The sequence below is a fragment of the Equus quagga genome, chromosome 2 (assembly GCF_021613505.1).
Source record: "Equus quagga isolate Etosha38 chromosome 2, UCLA_HA_Equagga_1.0, whole genome shotgun sequence".
Classification (NCBI taxonomy): domain Eukaryota; kingdom Metazoa; phylum Chordata; class Mammalia; order Perissodactyla; family Equidae; genus Equus; species Equus quagga.
Window position 1 is genome coordinate 149,178,165 of NC_060268.1, and position 25,200 is coordinate 149,203,364.

General features: G+C 36.6%; 1 protein-coding gene across 6 annotated transcripts in view; it reads left to right on the plus strand.

Moving 5' to 3' along the window:
- Window positions 1–24,523, plus strand: part of EXOC6 (exocyst complex component 6) — a 187,786-nt gene extending 163,263 nt beyond the window's left edge. For 4 of the 6 annotated variants that reach the window (XM_046654545.1, XM_046654546.1, XM_046654548.1 and 1 more), the window contains 3 exons: window positions 22,020–22,132; window positions 22,937–22,948; window positions 23,252–24,523. In XM_046654545.1, the coding sequence (XP_046510501.1) occupies window positions 22,020–22,132; window positions 22,937–22,948; window positions 23,252–23,384 (258 nt within the window). In that variant the 3' untranslated portion in view covers window positions 23,385–24,523. The remainder of the gene's footprint in view (window positions 1–22,019; window positions 22,133–22,936; window positions 22,949–23,251) is intronic. The other 2 variants (XM_046654551.1, XM_046654547.1) reach the window with 1 other exon arrangement.
- The last annotated feature ends 677 nt before the right edge of the window (window positions 24,524–25,200 follow it).

Consider the following 25,200-nt stretch of genomic DNA (forward strand, 5'->3'; position numbering starts at 1 on the left):
CTGAACCATGTGTAGAGAATTTGAGAGAATTTGACTTGTGCAAAATATATTTGGATCTCATGGCACTTTTCAAATAAATGTTTTATTAAAGTATAACATACATTCGGGCAAATCATAAGTATACTATTGCTGATTTTTCACAAAGAGAATATATCTCTGTAACAAGATCAAGAAAGAGAACTTGACCAGTAAGTACCTCTAAAGAGATGCCCACCCCTCACCTCACTTCTTTTCAGTCATTACCCTCTCCCTCCCAAAGGATGATGACTATCATGACTTCTAACACCACAGATAAATTTAGCCTGGTTTTTGAACCTTGTATACATGAAATCATGCAGTATTAACTTTCTGGTTCTGCCTTCTTTTGCTCAATATTATGTTTGTGAAATTTATTCATGTTGTTACACGTAGTTCTGGTTCATTCATTCCCTCTGCTGTGTAGTGTGACATTATACAAACTTACCATAATTTATACAGTCTACTATTGATGGATGTATGAATTGACTCCGTTTTTACTGCTACAAATTGTGCTAACACGACATTCTTTTGCATGTCTTTTGGTGAACATATGCACACATTTCTGTTGCGATATTTACCTAGGAATGGAACTGCTAAGTCAGGGGGTATGTATATGCCCAGTTTTAATAGATCCTGGCAAGCAGTTTTCCAAAGCAAGAGTCCTAGTTTATATTTCAGCCAGCGGTGTAGAAGAATTCTTGTTGCTCTACATCCTTGTCATCGCTTGATATTATCTCTCTCTTCCTTTTTAGTCATCCAAGTGGATAGACGGTAGTTTCTCATTGTGATTTTTAATCTGCATTTCCTTGATGACTTATAAAATTGAACTCTCTTTCATATGTTTATTACTCATTTAAATATCCTTTTTTGTGAATAACTTGTTCCGGTTTTCTGCCATTTTTTTGTCTGGGATTGTCTCCTTACTGATTTGTAGAAGTTCTTTGTATATTCTGAATGTGAGTCCTTTGTCAAATATATATATTGCAAGTATCTTCTGCCCTGTGGCTTGTCTTTTCACTCTTAGTGATGTCTTTTGATGAAGATCGTAATTTTAATGAAATCCAATTTATCATTTTTTCCCTTTATGGTTAGTTCTTTTTAATGTTCTGTTTAAGAAGTCTTTGCCTACCCCTGAAATTATGAAGATATTTTCCTATGTTTTCTTCTAAAAGTTTTATTGTTTTGTCATTCACATTTAGGTTTACAATCCATCTAGAATTGATTTTTGTGTATGGTGTAGGGTGTAAGGTTAAAGATTAATTTTCTTGCATATGGTTATCTAACTGACCCAGTACCATTGACTGAAAAGAATTGGATCTCATAGTGTTTTAATGTAAAATAATTGTAAGACACAAGACTGTAAGACATAAATGATATGTGCTTCTAATATGCAAGGAAAATGTTTCCAGTTAACTGTATGCTTGTATTTTATGGTTCATTCCATCCCTCAATAGCAAATTAGTTGCAGGGTTGAGGTTTTTTAATACCAGCCAAACTATACTTTCACCACATCAAAGGTATTTTTAAAAATAAAGTAATTCTGGATAGGTATTCATAACAATATAGGCCAATATAAAAGAAAAAAGCTAAACTACAAGCCCATGAGGACAAGAATCATGCCCTTTTTTGTTCACTGCTGTACATCCATTGCTTAGCACTATTTCTGGCACATGGTAAACAATCAATAAATGTTGAATAAGTGAATGCAGATTTTTTAGCTGTACTCAAAAGCATTTTTTGGTATACAGAAACACCTTATTAGGAATTGAGATATTCTACACAAGTTAATATTCCAAATAAACAAACATTCTTTAAAAGCAGTAAATTTTTTTCCTATTTCAATTAATTTTGACGAGAGTATTTCTAAAAATGCATGACACATTTCTCTGCCTTTTCATGTAAAAGTGTAACAAACATAAACATTTCTTGATTTATCTTGGTCATCATTAGGGATACTAAGATAGTAATATACTTCTAAGAAATGTTGTCATTTCTCCAAAGCCAACTGCTTATTCTGTTATGGATAAAGAAATATTTTGGACAGGAGTATTATAGGAATTTAGACAAAGGCAGCATACACCTTAATTAAGTGATAGCAATCTTTGAATTTAAAGCAGAACTTAAAGCTCATTTCCTAAACTTCTGTTGTTTGAAACAGTGAGTCATGAAGAAAGTAAATTTTGGTCAAATAATTTTAGGAAATCCTGCATGTTATGTCCCTCTCTTGTAAATTCACAATTTCATTAGTACATTAAAGGCTTTGAGAAGTCCTAAAGGCGTATCTCTTTTTGCCTCCCTAAACCTTTTTGAGGACTGAATGCTTTTTTCCACAAATGAAAATCTCTTACTGTCCTGCAAAGCAGTGTTGTGTGGCACACAGTTTGAAAACACTGAATTACCTGGACCAGTGTTGCATTATATTAATCTATGGATTCCTAGAACGATGTTCAGGTTAAAACAGAGGGCTATGATGGCATATAGATAAGCCTTTCAGTAGCTAGATGAAACTTAAATTTTAAGGGGTGAGTAATGCAATAATGGTGAAAAATAGTAGTAAGTTTTCAAAAATAATTTGTTGAACTTTCTTTTTTTTAAAACATTCAGATGATTTTATGAAGTATGATAATTACTGGAGGATTAGTGTTGCTTAGATGCAGTAAACCAGCCAGTCAATCATACAGAATAACTTGTTTTTAAGAAGCATGAAACAATAACACAGGATTGCTTGTGAAGAATGAAAAGATTTAAGTGGGAAATTAAAATACCAGCTCATGTGGAGCTCACATCCTAACAGTTGTCAGATTCCTCAGTGAATTATCAAGGCTATTGTTATTGAGCCACAGTATGCGTGCTTGGAGAGAAATAAAGAATATATCTGCTGCTTTTTTCCCCCTTACTAATACACATAAATGAGATGGGAAAAATTTGAAGGAGAGATGTTTTGATAAAATGATCAAGGTAAGTTCCATATTTTCTGTTTGTTGTAAAGAACGTCTCCTAGTATTAAAAAGGAAATACAATTGAAGTGACTTTTTTCAAGATAATTGCACCTTTCCTTAAGACAGAAAATCTAATACTTGCCAAAATAAGAACCTTAAAACAAAGCCATAACTTCCACAAAGAAAATAGTATTACTGTTTAGTGGTACTAAAAATGTGATGAAAAAAGTTCTAAGTCCTTTAGAACTTACAGAAATTTTTGCCCAGATGGTTTACTTTACACATCAACTTAGCTGTAAGCACCTACAGATGCAAAAAGAGAAAGGGTAGAGGAACAAAAGCTGCTTTGTTCAGCTGGTCTCTTTTACCTGACACCAAGTCCTTCCCAGCAAAGGAGGAGTTTTATACCTAAATATATTCTTTTTTTTTTTTTTAAAGATTTTATTTTTTTCCTTTTTCTCCCCAAAACCCCCCAGTACATAGTTGTATATTCTTCATTGTGGGTCCTTCTGGTTGTGGCATATGGGACACTGCCTCAGCGTGGTTTGATGAGCAGTGCCATGTCCGCGCCCAGGATTCGAACCAACGAAACACTGGGCCGCCTGCAGTGGAGCGCGCGAACTTAACCACTCAGCCATGGGGCCAGCCCCCTAAATATATTCTTTTTCCTGCCGTCACTTCTTTGATCTGACACAATTTAAGGAATACATTTTTTAAAGTCATTTTGTGACCCTACACTTTCATCTTTTTATTAATGGTACCAAGGGAAGATTCTTTGCCTCCAGAAGAGTTCCTGGACCACTCTGAACATTAAGCCAATCTTTTCTAGTTGTTTTTTTTTAAACTTTATCAATTCCTGGAACTTGTTCTATCCACATCCTGATCCAGTATGAGCTCATTTAGTTGGAACCAGTGTATAGTCTATGTCGTTCTTTTAAAGAGACAACCCGTAAAACTACTCCTCCCTTCGTGGATCTGTTTTCTTACTCTGTGTGTCATCAACATATATGCCATTTTCTTTCATGATAAATTCTAAATCTGGGCTTCTCAAAATAGGATGCTACTTGAGGGGACTAAGCAGCCATTAGCCGTGGCTATTACTCATTTGACTACTCTTATATTCTATCACTTTGTAGAGAAATCCGTTAGAAATGATTTGCAGCTTTTTATTGATTTTTTTTTTTCCTTCAGCCTTCAACTCCATGGACAGGAATTGGTTATAACATAAATTGCATTGCATTAAGGCCCTTGCATGCCCTTAGATCAGGGATTCTTACCTGGGACCTATGGGTTGGTTTTAGGAGGTTCATGCAAAATTTTGTTGGTATGTGCATTTTTCTGAGAAGAGGGTCCAGTGTTTTCAACAGATTCTCAAAGGCAGCATATATGACCTAACAACAGTTATCTACCCACGGCTGCTCTAGCAAAACTGAAAGCTGTCCAGATTAAGCTAGATCACCAACAACTCTCCGTTTCAGGTATTTCTTCATTTAGTCAAATATTTGAGCACCTGCTCTCGGTACTGTTTGAAGTGCTGGGGATCTGGTGGTGACCAAGGTAGACAAGATCCCTGTCCTCATAATCTCATTTTGTTAGGGAGAAATCCACAACAGTGATTATTTCAAATTAGCTTTAGATAGAATTTCAAATAGATTTAGATCTTGTGAGAAAAAGGAAAACAGATTAATGTGTTAGTGACGGGGGGTGAGTGGACCACTTCAGATTGGGTATCGGGAGAAACCTCTTTAAGGAGGTGACATTCAAGTAGATACCCGAATGGAATTGGGAGATAGGGTGAAGTAACATTCCTGGCAGAGGAAAGACCAAGTGCAAAGTCCTAGGGTGCTGTCAAGGAAGGGAAAGGATGTGTATGGCTGTGATGTAGTGAGCAAGGGAAAAGAGGTGCAAATGAAATGGGGAAGATTATCAGAGCCAAATTGTGTAGGGCCTTAAGAGCCTTGTTAAGGAGTTTGGGATATTAAGTATGATGGGAAAACCTTTCAAGGGTTTTAAGCAGGTTAGTATTATGCTCTGAATTACTTTTTTTATTTCTCTTGCTGAGGAGGATCAGCGCTGAGCTAACATCTGTGCCAGTCTTCCTCTATTTTGCATGTAGGTCACCGCCATAGCATGGCTGTCAAGTGGTGTGTAAGTCTGTGCCTGGGAGCCGAACCTAGGCTGCGAAAGTAGAGCACATGGAACTTAACCACTACACCACGGGGTCAGCTCCCATATTACATTTTTAAATGATTATTCTAGCTGCTCTAAGAATAGATTAAAAAGGGACAAAATTAGAATCAGGAAGAACAGACGATTATTTTGGTAGTCTAGGCTACAGATGACTGATTACTATTAATTACTGATGGTGTGGTTCACTGTATTTCACAGTGGCTTCTTCATGTGGACTCAGAAGTTTCTGTTTTCAATATTAGAAATAGTTGAGTTTATCCTGAGCAACTAGTTTGTTTTTATCTCAAGAATACTACCCACAACTAAAATACACAACTATGTACTGGGGGGATTTGGGGAGGAAAAAAAGCAGAAAAAGAAAAAGAACACTGTGAGTTATCTAACTAATTATATTTTCTTTATTTTGGAGCTAGAAAACTCAGCTGTATAGAATAGCATCACATGCATTTTGTATACTAACCTCATCTCTCCTATCTTCACTTTCTCTTGGCCCTGGCTTTTCTTGGTTACTAGGTTGTATTTATCTTGTACATATTTTTGTAAGTTGCCTTAAAGCCCCTTTGGAACAAGGCAGTGTGTAAATAAATTAAACATTTGTTAGGGGAATCCTAAAACTATTTGCAGCAATAAGCATTATGTATATATGGATTTTCATTTGTTTCTTCATTTACTCATTTGTTTATTCAACAAATGTTTGAGTGCCTACTGTAGCCAGCCACTGAGGAAACATAATTGAACAGTAGTAGGTGATAAAATAAGAGCTAGACAATTTGAGAGATGAGTTAGTTGGTATCAGTGAAGATAAAATTGAAGAGAAAGACTGTTAGATTCGGAAAGATATCTTGGCTGAAGGATAGAAATTAAGGAGTGTAAAAAGAAAGCCACTGAAGTATCCGAATGGTGTGTTGACAAGGACCCTACTGTGTAGTAGGAAACAGGGTGGAGTCGTGCTTCTCTTCATAACTACTGTATGACTTTTGGAAACTGTTTCCTGAACTATTTCAACTATATATTTTAATGGTTTAATGAAATCTGTGAGGAAAAGTGTTGTACAGTTTACTTCTAAGAGAGATTTTCATGGCATGCTTTAGTCTTCATTGCTAAAATTGGTGACTTATGTGACACTTGCATTGCACAGAAGGCATTAATTGACTGAGCCAGCAGTTACCATCTCTCTGTACTTATGCTGCTTCATCAGAGTGACGGCAAGGCTGGTGTGCCAGGTCTGCATCATGGTAAAGTACGAGGAGTACAGTTCCTCCCAAGAGTATTGCTTGATAAAGGAACTACCCTGGGTGCCCATCTCCTTGTTCTCATTACTCCCCTCACCTACTTACTTCCACCCTTTTCTACATAGTCTGATAATCCCTCTTGCCATATCCCCAAATGGTTATAGAGTTTAGGAAAGAAGTTCGGATGTACTTCACCATAGAAAGATAGGAGAACCCTGATAAACGCACGCTTGTGTTTGACTCAAAATGAACAACTTTGGATCCTACCTAAAGGGACATGAACAAGACTTGGAAGTTATGAAGGAATTGTTTGGCCATAATTCTTCCCGGAGAGACTGGGCGTCTGCCAAGACTTTACTTTGAAATTTCTGTCTTCTGTTTCTAATCTTAAGGCATCATAACATACAATTCTTTTACCACTAGTCCAGTTTATTCTTTTATGATGAGGAAGAAGGCACTTTTAAATAACAATTATTTCCACTATAATTAAGCAAATCTTCTTTTGTTTGCATTATATTTGTTACTATATTGTATACACACTCTACTTGCTTAAACTTGCCCCAGTGACTACTTCACAGGAACTTTCTTTAGAAGTTTTAAAGTCTTTGACTTCTTAAAGTATTAATGGGATTTGCCAAAGTTGTAGTATCCGAATGCTTGACTAGATATGGTAGCAGGACAACAAGCTTGTTCACACAGCTCCTCCAGCAAGCATTTTTTCCTTAGACAATCCTAAATTCATTTGAAGTGCCAAAGAATTAAAGGAAGATGTATTTGGGTTTACTCCTGAAAATAACAAGACCAGACATCTCACAAAGTTTACCTTAAGGTCCAGATATTAGAAAAGTATGCTGCCCTTTGGGAGAGCTTAGATTATAAAGGATTAGTCTGAACCTAAATGACTTTTGCCTTTTTGTCCTTTTTTGTTCCACTGTCATAATTCTGGAAGTTTACAGTTTATATGCTTAACTACAAATTTGATTTGTGTTCATACCTTCAATTATATAAATTTTGAACTCATAGATTTTTGTGATTATTTTAAGAGTAAAAATTAGAGCTGTTTTGTAGTTTGGAAAATTACCCTCTAAAGTGGTTTTTTGAAAACTACAAAAAGAAGCAAACAAACACCATAATAATTACAAAAATAATACATGCTGACTTTTTTTTAATTTTCATTTTTAAATAATTATAGACTCATAAGAAGTTGCAAAATATAGTTCAGAGAGGTCCCATGTACACTTCACTCAGCTCTCACCCATGGTAACTATTCAGCTGTCTACAATTATCAAAATCAGGAAATTGATATTGCGTGCTCACTGTTTAAAACAACAAGAAAAAAATCAAACATGTAGAAGTGTTTAAAGAGAAAGCTCTCATTTTTTTCCTCCTCTTCCATCTCTCAGAGTTATCACTGTGTTTTCTTGCAGACCTTTCATAATGTACATTTAAACATGTACACATGCACTCTCTTGTGTGCACACATGTAGAGTGCCTTGCTTTGGGGGAAGAAATGGATCATTTGTGCTATAATTATGTTTTTCATGCAATACCACATGATTTTATATTGGTAAATATGGATGCTTCATTCTTTTACATTTCTTCATAATGTTCTATAGTGTAAATGTACCATAATTTATTGAACAAGTCCTCTTTTGTTGGACATTATAGAGTCTCCAGTTTTTCTACCTATAAATAATGTTGCAGTTAATAATATCCTTATATATTGAACACTTGTGCAAGTATTTCTAAAGGCCTTTAGAAATGGAATTACTGGATACTGCCAAAATAACACTCAAGAAAAGTATAGCAATCAGAATTATTTTTAAGAGAAGTGCTTAACTTAGCAATATGACAATAAACAAAATTAACAAATTTATGGGAAAAAATTATTCATGTAAGTGTATATTTGGGCAAATATGGAATATTCCTTATTGATAATAGAAGCATTATCATACTGTGATTAATTTTGAGGTAAATCTTCAATGTGTTTACACAAGGCATACGTCTGTCCCCATAGACTGGGAATTATAAGCCAGTGCATAATGTAAAGAGAGGCAGTCCCAAATTTAAATATTTTTAATCATCAATATCCCTTGCTGTTTTTTTCACTGAAAGGAATAGGTTAAAATTTTTCAACTAGTCTGTCAGCAATAAAGGATAGTGATATCTGGGCTTTGTAAATATTATACATCCATTAAACTTCTTATTAGATATAAAATCAGTATTGGCACTATTCAACAGGAAACTTTATCCTTTCTCTCAACATTAATTCACATTTTTGCCAAACTTCCTATTACTCATTTATAAGAAATATTTTTCTCTAATAATTGTTTTCTTTTATTGAAAGGAAATGTTTCTCTTTTCTTCCTATTGTAGATATCTTTGAGTTGAGAGGATAGTTTATGAGAAGTTTAAATGCTTTGTCAGAAAAACAGCAATAATGCACTGTTTCACATACTCATGAGAATTATAACCAGAACCACCATATTCCCTAAGATCTTTTTGCTATATAAAACAAAATTCCCTAGACTGCCTATACTATATTTGCCATATCTTCTCTAGTCTCAGTCTACCTATTTCCAATCTCTTTTCTTTCTCCTTTGCATCCAGATTCCTTAAAAGAATGATGTGTAATTGATCATATCCTTATTTCTGCAGCTCTCATTCATTCCTCAGTCCACTACTCTCTGCTTTGCCACACTGCTCAAACAGTATTCACGTAGGTCACCAGGGAAGGCCAGTAGACATTTTTAGCCCTTCTGCTGCATTTGATAATGTTGATGACGGCCTCCTTAGAATTCTCTCTTCCTCAAAGGCTGTACTCTCTTATTGTTCTTTTTCTGTCTCTTTTGTGGCTTCCTTTTCCAACCCCCCTAACTGCTCATTTCCCTGAGCTTTTTGTCCTTAGACCACTGCTGTCTATACACTTTATCTGGATGAACTCATCCACTCTCATCATCTCTCTGGCACAAATGCTGTATGTCTTACGTACATATCCAGTTGCTAGGTAGACATTTCCACTGGGATGTGTCCCCCATATCGTATGTGGCTAAAGCTATCAACATATTTTCTTCCCTCACTCTCAAATCAGATCTTCTTTCATGTTCTCTCTTTTGGTTGATGGCACCACTCTGCCATTTCCCACGTCCAGTCAATCATCATGTCTTAGGGATTTTCCCTTCTAAATATTTCTCAAACTCACCCTGTTCTTACCATCCTAACTACCTATCCATCCTCTTCTCTCTGTCCCAACTACCTCCTTGTCTGTCCCAGTGTATTTCAAGGTTATCTCCACAGTCTCCTAATTATGTTTCCTGCCTTTAGTTTTTTTCTCCTCAAATCCATTCTTCACAGAGCTGTTGGAGGTACCTATCTATCTAAGTGATGAATCTGACCAGGTGAGCTCCTTGGTGTGAAACTTTCCCGATGTTCCTAAACAAGGCATACATGTTCTTTTTTGGTCCAGCCCCCTCCCCTTCTCCAGCCTATCTTGTCCTACTCCCTTACTTATATTTCAGTTTAGCAAATGCTAAAGTGCGTGACACTCCCCATAAGCACAACCGTTTCTCGGGTGTACTTCTCACCCCCCCCAAATCAAGACTGAATACCTTAATAATCATAACCTATGCATAACTCTGTTGGTATCGTTAGCATGTTAGTTCATAATTATGTTTGTATGAATATCTCTTCAATTACGTTTATGAACTCCTTGAATCCAAAGACTGAGTCATCGTCATCTTTTCATTGCTAGTGTCCGAGTGCTTGTCACATGCAAACTTGATCCCTTCATTTTACAGAAGAGGAAGTTGAGACCTAGAGTTTACAGCTTCCTTAAGTGATTAATTCAGATGAAAGTAGCTTGATTTTTTTAAAAAACTGAGTTGGGAGGGAATTGAATAGGGCATAAACATAAATACACTATTGGTGTCATAAGAAACAGCATTTTTTTTTTAAAGATTGGCCCTGAACTAGCATCTGTTGGCAATCTTCCTCTTTTTTTTTCTTTCTTCTCCCCAAAGCCCCCCAGTACATAGTTGTATATTCTAGTTGTAGGTCCTTCTAGTTGTTGCATATGGGACGCCACCTCAGGATGGCTTGATGAGCAGTGCCATGTCTGCGTCCAGGATCCCAGCCAGCGAAACCCTGGGCCCTGAAGCAGAGTGCGTGAACTTTAACCAGTCGGCCATGGAGCTGGCCTGAAACAGCACTTTTTATCTAAGTAAAATATAATCAAATAAGCAAATAATATCCATAAAATATTTTTTAGGTAAGATATTAGAGGACCTTGATTTTTCCCAACCAAATGGTGCCAATTTCTAACGTTCTGAAGCACTGTAACCAAATATTAGATATTTAAAAATTATTCTGGAAAAAAATGTAAGTTGTGGTGTTTGTTGAGTATTTCCTTAAAATCATTGAATACTCTCTCAATTACCCCAGATTCTTACTATGAATTAAATTCCTTTTAAAAAGCATTTTATTAATTTATTTTCAACTAACCTGTAAATACTCAAAAAATGCTTCCAACTTTCTTACCTGTTTGTTATCCCTCTCCCCTTCTTTGACATAATTATCAACAAACTTTACCTCCTCAACTGTGTTGAGGGCACTGAGCCAGCCGCTCTCTTATGTGTTACAAAGAAGAGACGCTATGGCTTGAGTTTTTTCTGGTGGCCTAATGCAAGATGTTTATGCAAAGTGTCAATGGAAACAATTATCTTAACAGGATGACACAGCCTGTTTTGCTTAGAAATGTCCTAATTTCCTGTTTAGGTTATCCAGAGGTCAGGTAGGGATTTCTTTTTGCACCCTGATAGTGCAGATTCTCATCATGCAAGCATTGTAGAACTCAGACCACAATCCCTTTAATTCCACTGGCTGCATTTATCTTCCCAAGAAAATAAGTCCTTCCTCTGCTGTTTTTATTTACTTTCTCTTTTTGTAGTATATTGCTTTAACCTGTAGTGAAAGTGTGATGCCAGTAGCTCGTTACCAGTAACTGTTTCTTAACTAAGCTGCATCTTAAAGTTTGTCTGTTACCCATTTTGAAGTTCATCTGGAAACCTACGCTAGTCAGAATGTCACAATGTTGTCACTGGTACCCTGTCCCAGAAATCTTTTACTAACTAAGTAGTCAGGCAAGCCTCAGGCCCCAAAGTAAGCCATGTCTACATGCTGTGTACTCCTACCTTAGTGAATCAGCTTCAGTGTAGTTTGATAACTGCCCCTTTTTTTCATATTTAACTATGCCTTGAGGCTGTGGAAAAAACGAATTTATCTGTTGAAACAGACTAAGAAGCAAGTGTTCTGACATGTTTATTGAGCAAATTATTATACCTGACAAAAGGTAATTACATATACAATCAGGTCTGGAAGTAACTGGATAATTAGGGGTTAATAAAGTGTCTAGCATAAGAGAATTGCCTTTTAGATTCTAGAAAAGTAAACTAAATACGTATCTTTTTAAGTTGTTTGAGTAAAGATGATAAAATCTATTATAAGATTTGTAAGAAAGAAATGAGTAAGGATGTAAGCCCTCTTAAGTACAAATACCAAGATATTGTAATATTCTTTGTCTTTAATAGAAATCACAAAGATCCTTGTTTTCTTTATTTCATCGGCTAAGTATGGTGATCTAGCTAACTCTGCATTCCTTTGGGAATCCAAGGCAAATGGTGAAGAGTCTGTATTTATATTCTAAGACATAAAACTGAGACCTTATCTCTAGAAAGCCAGACAAATGAGATATGCATCTGAAATTCGGTTCCCCACTCCACTAGAGATTTCTTACAAGAACTAGAGGTTCTGAGGTCTCTTTTTTTGTCACTGTCTGCTAAGGTATTACCATAGGAACTATCCCCTTTTCCTCCTAAGGCAGTTAGAATTTAATGGTCTTGGTTTGTCTCGTGTATCTCAATGGCCTGAGTTCCATTTTAAAGAAAAGAATGATAAGATGCCTCTCGGGGCTGAAATATTTAGTTTTAATTTTAGTTTAGCTTTGTTTTTTCAAAAGCCAAGAGTCAGTGTTTATAACTAATGGCAAATTATAAATATTATATATTGCCTACTAAAATTTTAGAGTAAAACATATGACTAATTTTATTGACTACTAAATTAATCCAGCTATTAGATTCTCCAAGTTTTCATTTGCCGTATTTTAAATTACAGCTTTGAGGAGGAGGGGAGAGGAATACTTACTTAGATTCTTACAAATTTTTAAAAAGTGGTTATCCCCTCCCCTTTTTGTCTTCTTAACAATTGCATTATAAATGAAGAAACCTCAGTCTCATCTAGCTTCCTTCATTCAGGCAACTAATATATCATGGAGTACAAACACATAGGCATACAATTTTTCATTGGCTAATCCATATTGTCTTCTTTTGTTGTTTAAGTTCCTCCAAAGTCAATTTGTACAAGCAGATCTTATTTCTTCATAGCCTCAATGAAGCAAAATGACTCATCAGAGAGAACTGAAAGTCTAGAGAACACCTCTCATCATGAGTTTCAAAGTTTGATTTCCTTAGTATTGGAAGTCTGAGCTTCATTGGTGAAGTCATTACATAACTACCTGTTATATAAGTGTGGCAGGTGATGTAATGAATCTGGACAGAAAATTAATGTATGACCTGGGAATGTTTATTTAACATGTTTGATGGTGGCATCACCAGTTCACAAAAGGTAATCTCAGTAGCAGAACTTTGGCTGTGAAACATTTTAGTGCATTCTATACACAAATTAAATCAGTCAATAAATAGACTAGTCTGGCTTTCAGAGTAATTATAAGGCGTTACTAAAAACTCAGAGATGTCTTAATTATTAATAGTTTGTATGTAAAGTAAATGATAACATGGCCATCTTATTAGCATATAAGATGTGGGTTCAGTGTAAACTTATAAAATTCTGTGTCAAAAGAAACACATTCAGTTCATCTCAACATACATTAGCTTGGTGTGTAATATATACCAGGTACTGGGCCGAATGTGGAGATAGAAATATAAGCAAAACAAGTCACCAGGTTTGAGACACTTACAAAGTACATTATTAGGAGGAAGTAAAGGCACTTGAACTATTGGGATATTGGAAAAAGACAGGGCTGAGATAGCCATGAATCACCCAAACTACAAAAGGAATTATTGATATTTGATTCTTTAGTGGATAGACACATTAACCGATCATATCAATATACTGTGGAAAATACTGTGGTAGAGATATGTGGAGGGTGCCGCGAGGATGCGAAAGAGGAACAGCTAACCAGAGAGAGGTAAATTGAGACTTAAATTTTATGGAATAAGTAAGAGTTCTGGGTGAAGAAGGAGAGGAAGGGGACTCCACACAGAGGAGAAGACAATGAGCAGTGTCCTGGGGGTCATCATGGTTTATGAGACAACTTAGGAGTTCCTCGTTTAGGAGCTTAAATGACAAGGCGGGAGAGGAAGCCAAAAGGTTGACTGGATCAGGTGCAAGATAGTTTTGCATGTCATGTTAAGGAACTTGAACTTTTATCTTGTAGGAGTTGGGAAGACTTTGACAGTTTTAAGCAAGTGAATGGTGTGATCACATTTGTATTTTAGCTGGATCTCTGTGGCAGCAGTGTGGAGGTTGGTGTATCTAGGGGATTAAAAGGCAGAGGCGGAGGGGATAGCAAGACCAAAGGCTCCAGGGTAGAGATTATGATATCTACACTAGGACAGTAATAGTAGTAGTATAGATGGAAAGTAGGAAGCAAGTGGATTCCAGAAATATTGAGGAGATTAAATTGACACACTTTGGCAATAAGTTAGCTGCGGGAGTTGTGTAAGAGAGGAGTCAAAGCAGACTGAATCCAGATTTCTGGTTTGGGTAATTAGATAAGTGCCTACCACTCAGTGTGTGACCCGCCTTACAGTATCAGGAAGCTGAACTAGATACTCTCGTGACTAAAGGAAAACAAGCCACGTGTGTATGTAAAGGTATTATAAAAGCCAAAATTGTACTCAACTTTTTAAGGTAAATCTGTTTGAGGAAACTATCACAAATGTTCTTTCCTGTTTTGGATAATTATAGGGTTTTTTGTTTTTCAGAAATAGAGGATAAAAAAACTTGCTAATTACTAATATCTTTCTGCATTCATAAAGAACTTTTAGGAAGCTTTAGTTAAATATCTATTGTTATTTGGACTTAAATACATAATATAAATATTTTAAACCCCAATTGCCAAAAGAATTATTTTAAAACTCAACTATTTAAGGTGCTAATATTATTTTTTTTTTTTTTGCTGAAGAAGATTAGCCCTGAGCTGTCATCTGTTGTAAATCTTCCTCTTTTATTGCTTGCTGAAGATTAGCCCTGAGCTAACATCTGTGCCAATCTTCCTACACTTTATATGTGGGTCACCACCACCTCATAGCTAATGAGTGGTATATGTCTGCACCCAGCATCCAAACTTATGAACCTGGGCTGCCAAAGTGGAATATGCCCACCTTAACCACTACACCACAGGGCCGGCCCTGCCAATATTCTTATATTACTAAATGGAGAGTCAAAAACTCCTCTTAAAAGTTATGTAACAAATTCTACTCCCAGGTATACACCTAAGAGAAATAAAAAATACGTCCACATGACTATTCATAGCAGTATGATAGCCAAAAAATGGAAATAACCCAATTATCCATTAACTGATGAATAAACAAATGGGGTATATTTCATACAATGGAATATTATTTGGCAACAAAAAGGAATGAAGTACTGATATGTGCTGCACTATGGATGAACCTTGAAATCATGCTAAGTGAAAGCAGCCAGTCACAAAAGACCACATATTTTGTGACTTCTATTTGGAGAGTGACTGCTGATGGGTACGGGGATTCTTTTAGATGATAAAAATGTTCTAAAATTGATTGAGATATTTGTACAACTCTGTGAATATACTCAAAACCATTGATTTGCACACTTTAAATGGATGAATTGTATGTGAAATGTATCTCAAAACTATTTTAAAAAATTTTTAAGGTGATATAACAAGAAACAGAATTTTAATTATATTAAAGTTATAAAAGCAAAAATAGGGATAAATTGTGATAGCTACCAAAAATAGGAAGGCAGTATAAGTAAGGTAAACCCTCCTATGTGATAGCCATAAGATGATAAATCGAAAATTAGAAAAATAAGCATATTTAGAGACATTGAGGTAATCACCATAATTAAAAACAGGAGTTAAATGTGTTTGCTTCTGAGAATGGGAAGGATAGGCAGTAGACTGTTGGTTTTCATGAACTGCCCCATTTAATTATTAACCATGCATTACTTGATAAAATTAACTTTAATGAAGAAATAAACCACATAAAATCATACATATGTGTGTATCTGTATGCCCTTCAAGCCATGGTAGTGACCAAAAATATGAAAGATAAAGTAAATACGGATGTGTATAAATCTGATTATGTAAATTCCACTTTTTCCCTCTTTTTCCAAATTCCAAACCCACCTAGTACTTATCTAGGACTACTGCATAGCTTATCATCAAAAATATTTTAAAAACAGGGCCAGCCCAGTGGCACAGCAGTTAAGTTTGTGCATTCTGCTTTGGTGGCCCGGGGTTCGCCGGTTCAGATCCCAGGTACAGACCTATGCATCGCTTGGCAAGCCATGCTGTGGGAGGTGTCCCACATGTAAAGTAGAGGAAGATGGGCACAGATGTTAGCTCAGGGCCAATCTTCTTTAGCAAAAAGAGGAAAATTGGCAGCAGATGTTAGCTCAGGGCTAATCTTCCTCAAGAAAAACAAACCTTTAAGAACAGTCTACAGTCTACTCCTGCTGTATGCAGTTCACCTGAGGGAAGTGCCTTGAAGGGACCAGTGCCTTTAAACAACCTCTGCAGCACAATGTACTCAGAGCTCTTTCCTGGTCCTGCGTAGGTGGGAGTGGGAAGGCTGGCTGAGGGCAGGTGTGGGTTGGGAGTCGGTGCATCAGGAGAGCACAAGGCAGCATGAGGGCAATTAACACCTGAGGGCAAAAGTGAGGCGGATGGAGGCACAATCCTATTATTTTAGTTTTTGCCCAAGCTCTTTCTAGCTGCTACTTAAAATTCTCTTCTGTGCTGCCATATGGAGTTTTCCAAATGTAGTGTTTTCACATAGCTGGAAAGGGGGTAAAGCCAAGAGCTTTAAAAATCATATGGAGCTCATCATTTGATTTCAACATCTATTTAGAAAAAAAGACTTATATTTTCCCCCATTGTGGCTAATTTAGTCAGACCCATTTTTCTTGAACCCCCAGTAATTACTCAAATTTCTTCCTTAAAGCTGTATTATGGTTTAGGATTTTTGTTGTTTAAATCTTTGAAGCACTGGGAACCCTTGCCTTGGCTTTGTTTTTTGGAGGCAAAGGAAAAATGATCTCCTGGTTTACTTTTGGAATCTGCAAAGCAACTCTGAGGTCCCAGGTGGATTTGGTATTTAGAAAAGGGAACTTGGGGGACTGAGGTTGACCCTGAGCCCCCAGGTCACTGTTCACATTTACAAAAGCAAACCTGGTATCCCCAATTGCTTTTCTCTTGAGGTTGGCTTAACTTTATTTATCTTCTGTCTTGGGTCACTGCCCCTGAGGTGCTTCAAAAGCCAAACCCAAAAGACCCAAAACAAAGAAAGCTAAACCAGATTCGAGGAAGAAATGACCTGGCACTCTGGGTTCACTTTTACAAAGGCAAAAAGTCACTTCAAGAGTTCCACAGAATGGTTTTAAGTCAGCCTAGATTCATTGTGTCATTTGCACAAAGTGATCTCAACAGGTCTGAGACCCCGAGTTTCTTGGGTGTAGATCCCGAGTGAGACTTAGGATGGGAAACTGTCAGCAAGCTAAATGCGATGACACAAGCGAGTTCTTCAGTGATTCTGAAGTAATTCAACTATTTTGAGCATATAAATGGGACCACCCATGGAATGATTTCTTTCCTTAAGCTGAATCTTTTTGTTGCTGGACACACATGGGGAACACTGAGGAAGTGAAACTTATAACTCACTTACAAATATTGGCATAAATCCACTCTATGTTATCAGATTAGTTATGAAGGGTATTTTTGAATCCTTGGTGAAAAAAATAGTTAGGATACTAATTTTAGGTAATCTTATAAATCATGATGAGATAGAACTGAGGCACATTATTTTGCTATTCATTTTTATATGATCCATACTTTGCTTACTTCCCAAAAGGATTTAAGGTGGAATTACTTTACTTGACTATTGGAAGAAACCATTTATAGAACTTAATACCAATTTTCATTATAATATGCCTGACTTTATCCTTTAATAAGTAATTGTAAAATTGCTTTTGGATAATCTAGGGGAGATTTTTGTTTTTGTTCATGTTTGATCTGCATCTTTGCATTTCAGGTATATGTGTTAACTAATAAATTCTCCTGTTGAGACCATGTCTTACTGTTTATTTACAAGACTGAGAGAGATTTTGTGTGATTAATAACAAATGCATTTTTTGTGTACTGCCACCTGAAGAAAGCAAAACTTGAGATAGAGAAGAGAGGTTTTCCATATTTTAGGTTTTAACATGAAGGACATAGTGTCTCCTGTGAAATTTGACCAAATGTGAGAGGCAGACCTCAAGGCACTGACACTTTGTGTGGAGTGAAGGTGTCAGTGGTTGTACCTGGCAGCACTCCAGTTTCCTCATCCCTTCCTGTCACACTCTGCCTCCAGAGCAGTCATGTTCTTTTTAAACCATCCCAAAGACCAGGGATTGTGCTGCTTGGTCAAAACAGGCATGGATAGCAGCCTAGAGAAGTGAGCTCAGTCCATTAATCTGGCCTGGCGTTGTGTTAGATAGGACCCAGGAATAACATCCTAGTTTTTTGTTACATCTTCACTTCAAAAGAACTGTACTTTAAAAAGTGAGGGAGGACCTTATAATTGTTATGGATGAGGGACATTGGTAGACCATTCAGAAATATTAGTGCTTCTTTCTCTAGGAAGATCATTTAACTCAATTAACAGTAGACCCAATGCTTTTTCATGAGGGAATCTATCCTCTTTACCAGTGCCCCAGTGAAAGCCTGGGAGAGGTGGAGGGAAGTCAGTGGACTGCATTCGCTTGCCCTAGTTTGCCTGTAGGCCAACATTGGCCTTTTTCAGAGAGCTGTCATCATAAGCCGAAGTGGTCTGTCGGGTGCTCATGTTTTGTACTCATGTAGCCTAAGAAGGAAGCTCCTGAGGAAACTTGGAATAATGGTCCGGCATCATCAGCCGGTTATTTCTTGAATATCTACTGAGTTGTTACACTCTGTTGGACATACTTTATGTGTTTGCCTGCCTAGCTCTGTGAAGTTTGTTTCTATTTACTTATTAAATACAGTATTATGCATTTGAAAACCTTTACACACACGGAAATGAGAAATCAGAATATGAGAACAGCATGCTTGCTGGCCCCATCTTTCTTCTCCACCCACATCCGTGTGTCCTTTGGGGCATAGGCGCTGAAATGGTGCTCAAGTCTACAGCCTCTGGATTCATGGTCTGAGACTAATGAGCAAGCAGTTACTAGCTCCTTCTTAAGTCAGTAGTTTCTATCTTAATCTTAAATTGAGAGTAGCTTCCTCATGTATTCTTGTAGTTCACATTACTAGGAGGCCGGCCCCATGTCTGAGGGTTAAGTTCACACGCTGTGCTTCGGCGGCCCAGGGTTTCTCCAGTTCGGATCCTGGGCGCAGACATGGCACCGCTCACCAAGCCATGCTGAGGCGGCACCCCACATGCCACAACCAGAGGCACTCACAATTAGAGTGTACAACTATGTACTGGGGGGCTTTGGGGAGAAGAAGAAAGAAAAAAGAAGATTGGCAACAGATGTTAGCTCAGATGCCAATCTTTAAATTACTAGGATTTTGTGTGAATAGTATTTTTTCTTTATAATTTCTTCACATCAAAATGTTACCTGTTTCCTTGTTAACTGTCTGCCTCCCCACTTTCCCCACTTAAAATGTAAACTTCTTGAGGACAGGGATTTTGTCTCATCAGTACTGTGTCTGGTGCCCAGCACAGGAGCTAGTGCGTTATAGGTAGGCAGTCAATATTTGTGGAATGAATAAGTGAGGATCTAGATCCGTGGCCTTTTATCTACATCGGCAGTGCATTCCTTAACCATGAATGTGCAAATTTATGCAGATTCCCATAGAGATCGACAAATTAACTATGCACAGTATGTATTTCTATAAAATATTAGTGTAAATTCGAAAACATGTACCTTAGATTTGTGTACATGTGAGTAGGTAGGTTAAATTTTCTGATTCCTATCATTTGTAGTGATAAGAGATTTGCATATATGAGGGTCTCACCATATGTGAAAATTGTAAGCATAATATTTCTTTATCAAGGAAAGTCTGTTTTTGTGCTGTAGAAGAACCAGTTCTGTATTCACAGTTGGAGTTGGTGTAGGTTTTAAATTCATTAAGTGGGCTCCTCCTTTCCCACTTGGGGGTAAGTCAGTCCAAGAGAAAAAGAGATTTATTTTAAGGCCTCTTCCTCTTCCAAATCCCAAAGGTCACGTTGCTAATGCCTTTGGAAAGGAAGGAGATTACAGCCGGTGTATTAAGTGGTTACTTTCTGCTGACTGTGCGCATGCCCACACATACTTGTGCAAGTACACACACTTACCTGAAAGGGGAATCTTTCAAAATGAGGCTTTTGTTAACAATTGTGTGAAAAGTATTCATTATTGAAACTTATTTTAATATATAAATATGTAAACCTTATTGCCAACTCTAGAGTTAATACATGTCTATTGTGGAATATTATTGAAAATAAGACAATAAGAGTTACCCATGATCCCATCCCACAAATAACAACCATTCTTAACATTTTTCTCAAGTTTTCTTCCAGTCTTTCTTGATGGGTTTTTATCTAATTTTAGTAGCAACATTTATCATAAGCATCTTCCCAACCTGTTTGAAATTCTGTGTAAACATCAATTTTAATAAGCACGTGATATTCGTCTTGTAGACAGATATACTTCACTACTTAACCGTTCTCTTAATATTGAGATTTAGGCTGTTTTCAGCTGTGTTTTTTCCTTCAGTTTTTTGATAACACAAATAACATTTTTGAGATTAATATCTTTGTTCATAAATTTTTGTCTACCTTTGTTATTGTTTCCGGAAGTTAGATTCCTAGAAGAAGGATTACTGAGTCAAGGGAATGGCCATTTTTATAAGGTTCTTAAACACATATCACAAAATCACATTCCAGAGAAGTTATGCCAATTTACATTTTCACCATCAGAGTGTATGAAAGTCCTCTTGTGAAAGAAGGGGAAGAGTACTTGTTTCCATGCAACAGTCAAAAATTATGCAGAACTTTAAATTCCCTTTCTTTTTCAGACAGTATATTCTTTTAATATCGTCTCAGTGTAGTTTCTGTACTAGTGTTTTAAGTTTTGGTATGGCCTAGAATGTTGTCTGAAAGAAAATAGAGTGACTTTATTAATTTGGTAATTAATATTTTCATTATAGAATTTGCCTCCTTTTACAAGGAAGTCTCTATTAATAGCTATATATTGGATGGGAAATGAGTCAAACAAGTCTAGTACCTTCCTAAGGAAGAGCTAGTTTCTTGTAACCTTTCTTTAGGTTTTAATCACCCCAGAAGTTTATCCGTCTCAGACTCAGTGGGTTGGCTCACACATCCTGTGAGTAAATACAAATGCTTCCTTCATTTGAAAGCAAACCCAATACACTCCTTACTTACAAAGTGAACTAAAACAAAAAGAAAGAATAATATAAAAACTGAAGGAAGGTAGCAAGTAAAGCATTTAGCTTTCTGAAACAATTCAGATGGGGATAGGAAGTTGGGTTTAAATGGATTAAAGGGGATTAGGGTTTTAAAGTTGGATAAGGAGTTTGGTGCTTTGGTTTAGGCATGGCATTGCTTTTAAAAGATTACTTCCATATTTGACAACACTTCTAACTGGAGATTATAAAGCAAATAGTCAATTTTAAAACGCTACGGAAAATAAGAGGGTTTCTTTTTTGTTGTGTTTGTTTATACAAAATGATCGCCTAGAGTTAACAGGCTGAGTCCTGAAGCCCTCATTTCATAAAACTATCGAGGATCCATCACCAGGGAGAATCCAGCAGGGGCTGTTTAATGCACTTAATTGAGATTATCTGAGCTTTTGTTTTAGATGACTTTGGGAAAAGTCTAGGTGCAAACGGCTTCTGTCAAAGGTAAACATACTTAACCTCTAAGAAAAAAAACCTTAAATTTAAGTTCTTGAAAATTCTTCAATTAGTATCACCAATGCTTATTAATTAAGTTTGAGTAGGAACTGAATAAGTGTAAAGATTAAGTCTCTATCCATCAGTGCCGTGTTAATATGTTAACAGTGTTTTCATTATTTTACAATTATTTGAAAATGCAGTTGAGTACTTTATTGGAAAAGCAACCCCTGACAATTTTAGTAATTTCAAAAGTAAAAAGATAGTGTATTCTATATTGGTTATAAAGTATAGTTAATGAGGTTTTAAAAAATGAATTTCCTTATTCTGTTCCATCTAAGAAGCAGGTCATATTAAAATGGATCAAGAATGGCATATACTTGATGTATTAGCTGTGGGCAAGTAGTCAAAAGTTGGTTTAACATTTTTCCCCATCTTCCTCAGCTCCTTGACCTGTTTATGGTTTGGGATTGGTCTACTTATCTAGCTGATTATGGACAGCCAGCTTCTAAGTACCTTCGGGTGAATCCAAACACAGCCCTTACTCTTTTGGAGAAGTGAGTATCTTCTGGAAACTTTTTTGAGTAACATTTTAGCATTTTGTGATTCAGTGATGATTGAAGAACTAGAAATCTTCATCAAAAGAGAAGTGTCTAGAAAGAACTTAACTCAGTCCATTTTAATGGCCAAAGCACAAGCCTCTTTCTTTCTTGCCTTTCAATGTTAGTATAGTTTTATAGCAGATTGCTGTTTATGTTGACAGGAACAAAACAGTTTTCCTATTATATCCTCAATAGCGGGCTTAATTGGCGTTAGAAATAACACTTATTGGAGATAAGTGAGAATCAGAACTATTTTTTTAAAATACTATAATAACGGGAAGGAAGGTATCTTGTAAAAGGTCGCTATGAATTGGAATGTTTGCTACCAGTGCCATCTAAATCCTCCCATTATGGACTTGGATTCTTTGCAAGTAGAAAAATATGTAATTTGTAAAAATAATATAATAAAAACTGAAGTAACATGACATTTACAAGTGCATCTTGTCCAATTAAAAATAACACAAGTTTAGGTGTTACTTTCCCCTCTTATGTGGCAGATTTTCTTTTCACTCAATCATGTTTCATTTTAAGTATCACTATTAAAATTTTCAATTTTTTAATTAACAGTGTATGTTATTTTCCCACATTTCAAAATATCTGTGGTGTATTTGATTTGAGAGGACAAAAAGAACTGTTTAAAATAAATGTAAGTTTATTTTCCAATGCCATGAAACACCACTGAGGCAAAAATGTTGGTGCTTTAAATTTTCTAATGTTATTTTTCCTTTCACCTTGTCTCGCTATGAATGTGATTTGCAGAATCCATAGAGGGTATGTATTTTAGCATACTTTATGGAATGATGTTGGAAAATAGTATGATATTAGAAAATTTAACATACTTTAGATTTACATACTAATACAAAAACACCACTTCATATAGAATGCGAAATAAACTGCAAATTTTTTGTGTGGTTGCTATCTCTGTAATTTTATTAGTACCTATTTTCTTTGAAGTATATTTTTCAAGCATAGGATTAGTGTGAGATAATTCAGAGCATGCCAAGATATTTTACTTGTGACAGCATAGCTTTTAATTTCCTTTGACTAAGCTTCTCCATTCACATGTATTCCTAGGATGAAAGACACTAGCAAAAAGAACAATATATTTGCTCAGTTCAGGAAGAACGATCGAGACAAACAGAAGTTGATAGAGACAGTCGTGAAGCAGCTAAGAAGTTTGGTGAATGGTATGTCCCAGCACACATAGACTTCCTGTCACTTGCACTCGGTGACACGAAATCCATGACTCAACACTGATCTCTGACAGGCACTGGTCATACAGTAATTTGTTTGCAGAATTCAAAAATACAATAGAGAAAAGACACTGATGAGAGCTTAAACAAGAAACAATAATAAATATCATTTGTATGGATTTTTAAATAATTGAATATACTATTTTATATATGGAAAATGTGACATTAATTTTTTTCACTTTTAGAGAAAAAAGGCAAAACTGTAATACATAAATCAGGTCAAAAATTGTATGTGAAACTGATTCTAAATACATTAGAAAAACTTATACCTCTACATTGAGTATGTTTTTTCTCTTCAGACTCGAGTGATTTTTCTGTGTTTTCATCAGTATCTGGTTTTAGAATGCAATCATGTTTGATATAGGAGTATTTCACTGTCATTTTCCAGCTTTTAAATTTATTTTCACCTAAATATGATTTAAGTAGACTAAATTTTCTAATTCTGCTGATTCTGAGGGGGAAATAGACAAATCTTTAAAGGTCCCTGAAATCAAACTTGATTTAACTCAGTGAGAATGTGAATTATTTCTTCTGCTCGGGCAGTTTAATTCAATCATTCTGAAGATGAAGAAAAGGTGTTTGGATTCTCTAAAGATGCACTGTCGTTTCCATTCCGCAGGGTTGATATTTCTAACTGTATTGTTTGTAGCTGACCACATTCTAGGATTTATTTGGTTTAGTTTGGTTTGGTTTGGTTCAAGTTAAAGAGAGGACAGGAATAAGTGGGGCTCACCACTTCAGGTGCAGCTTGTGCTCGGGGAGAGATGTTCCTACCCACAGAAGCTACCACGGGGGTCCAGTTACTCCCTTCAAGTGGAAGATCTCAGTACAGCATCCTCACTGTGGAAACAAGACAAACCAGATGAACTGGGGAAAACCTAAAACAAATGTACATTTTCCCTTGTGTAAATTACTGTGGTCCAGTAATTTCAATCTGATCCTTACTTTGTCTTCATTGTGTTTATGCTGAATACTCCTTTTGCATTTTCAAGATTTATGCCTGTAAGAAACTTAGACTTTGTAAAATGTGTAAAGAATTATATGTACATTTCTTGATTTTGTGATGAGATATTAAAAAGGTTGAGCAAGTTGTTGAAAACGCGTTGCTATTACATCTGTTCAGAGCCTCCTGATTTAAAACAACTGCTTCCTTCAGAAATGCTGCTATTCCCTAGTTATCCGAGTGGGAGTGTCACCAAAACAAAGAAAATAAGCATTTATTCTCTTGACCATCTCTTATCCTAAAGTATTTCACATTTTTAAAAATATTACATGGTAACTAATTCTTCAGGCACAATAAAATCTGGAAGTTAGGAGAGGGAGCGTGAACAGCTAGCTCTCTGAAGACTGGAAGGTCCCTCGCGTCCTTACCCAGCGCTCCAGGGCGCTCAAGATGTCTCCCCGGCTTTGGCTGAGGCGGCCCCGGATTCAGAGAGACGCCGCCTTTGCCCTGCTTGGAGCAGAAACCACTGTAGGTCCTCCTGTGAGGGTCTTGAGGAGTTCACTCTACTCTTCTCAATAATACGAGCACCCTGCACTCATCCCCACCCCTGGAGTTGCGCCGTAGGGACAGGGACGCGCGAGTTCTGTGGCATTTGGAGCCCTCGGAGGGGACACATAAAGCCCGAGAAGCAACCATGTAGACTGACTGGGGCGGAGGGGTAAGGGGCCTCTGGAGGGGAAGGATCGGTGGATTCGGCCCTTCAACCTGAAAGGCACCCGGGGATATCTGCTCCTCCTGGGCTTAAGGTGTCTCTGAAGCTCCGGCCA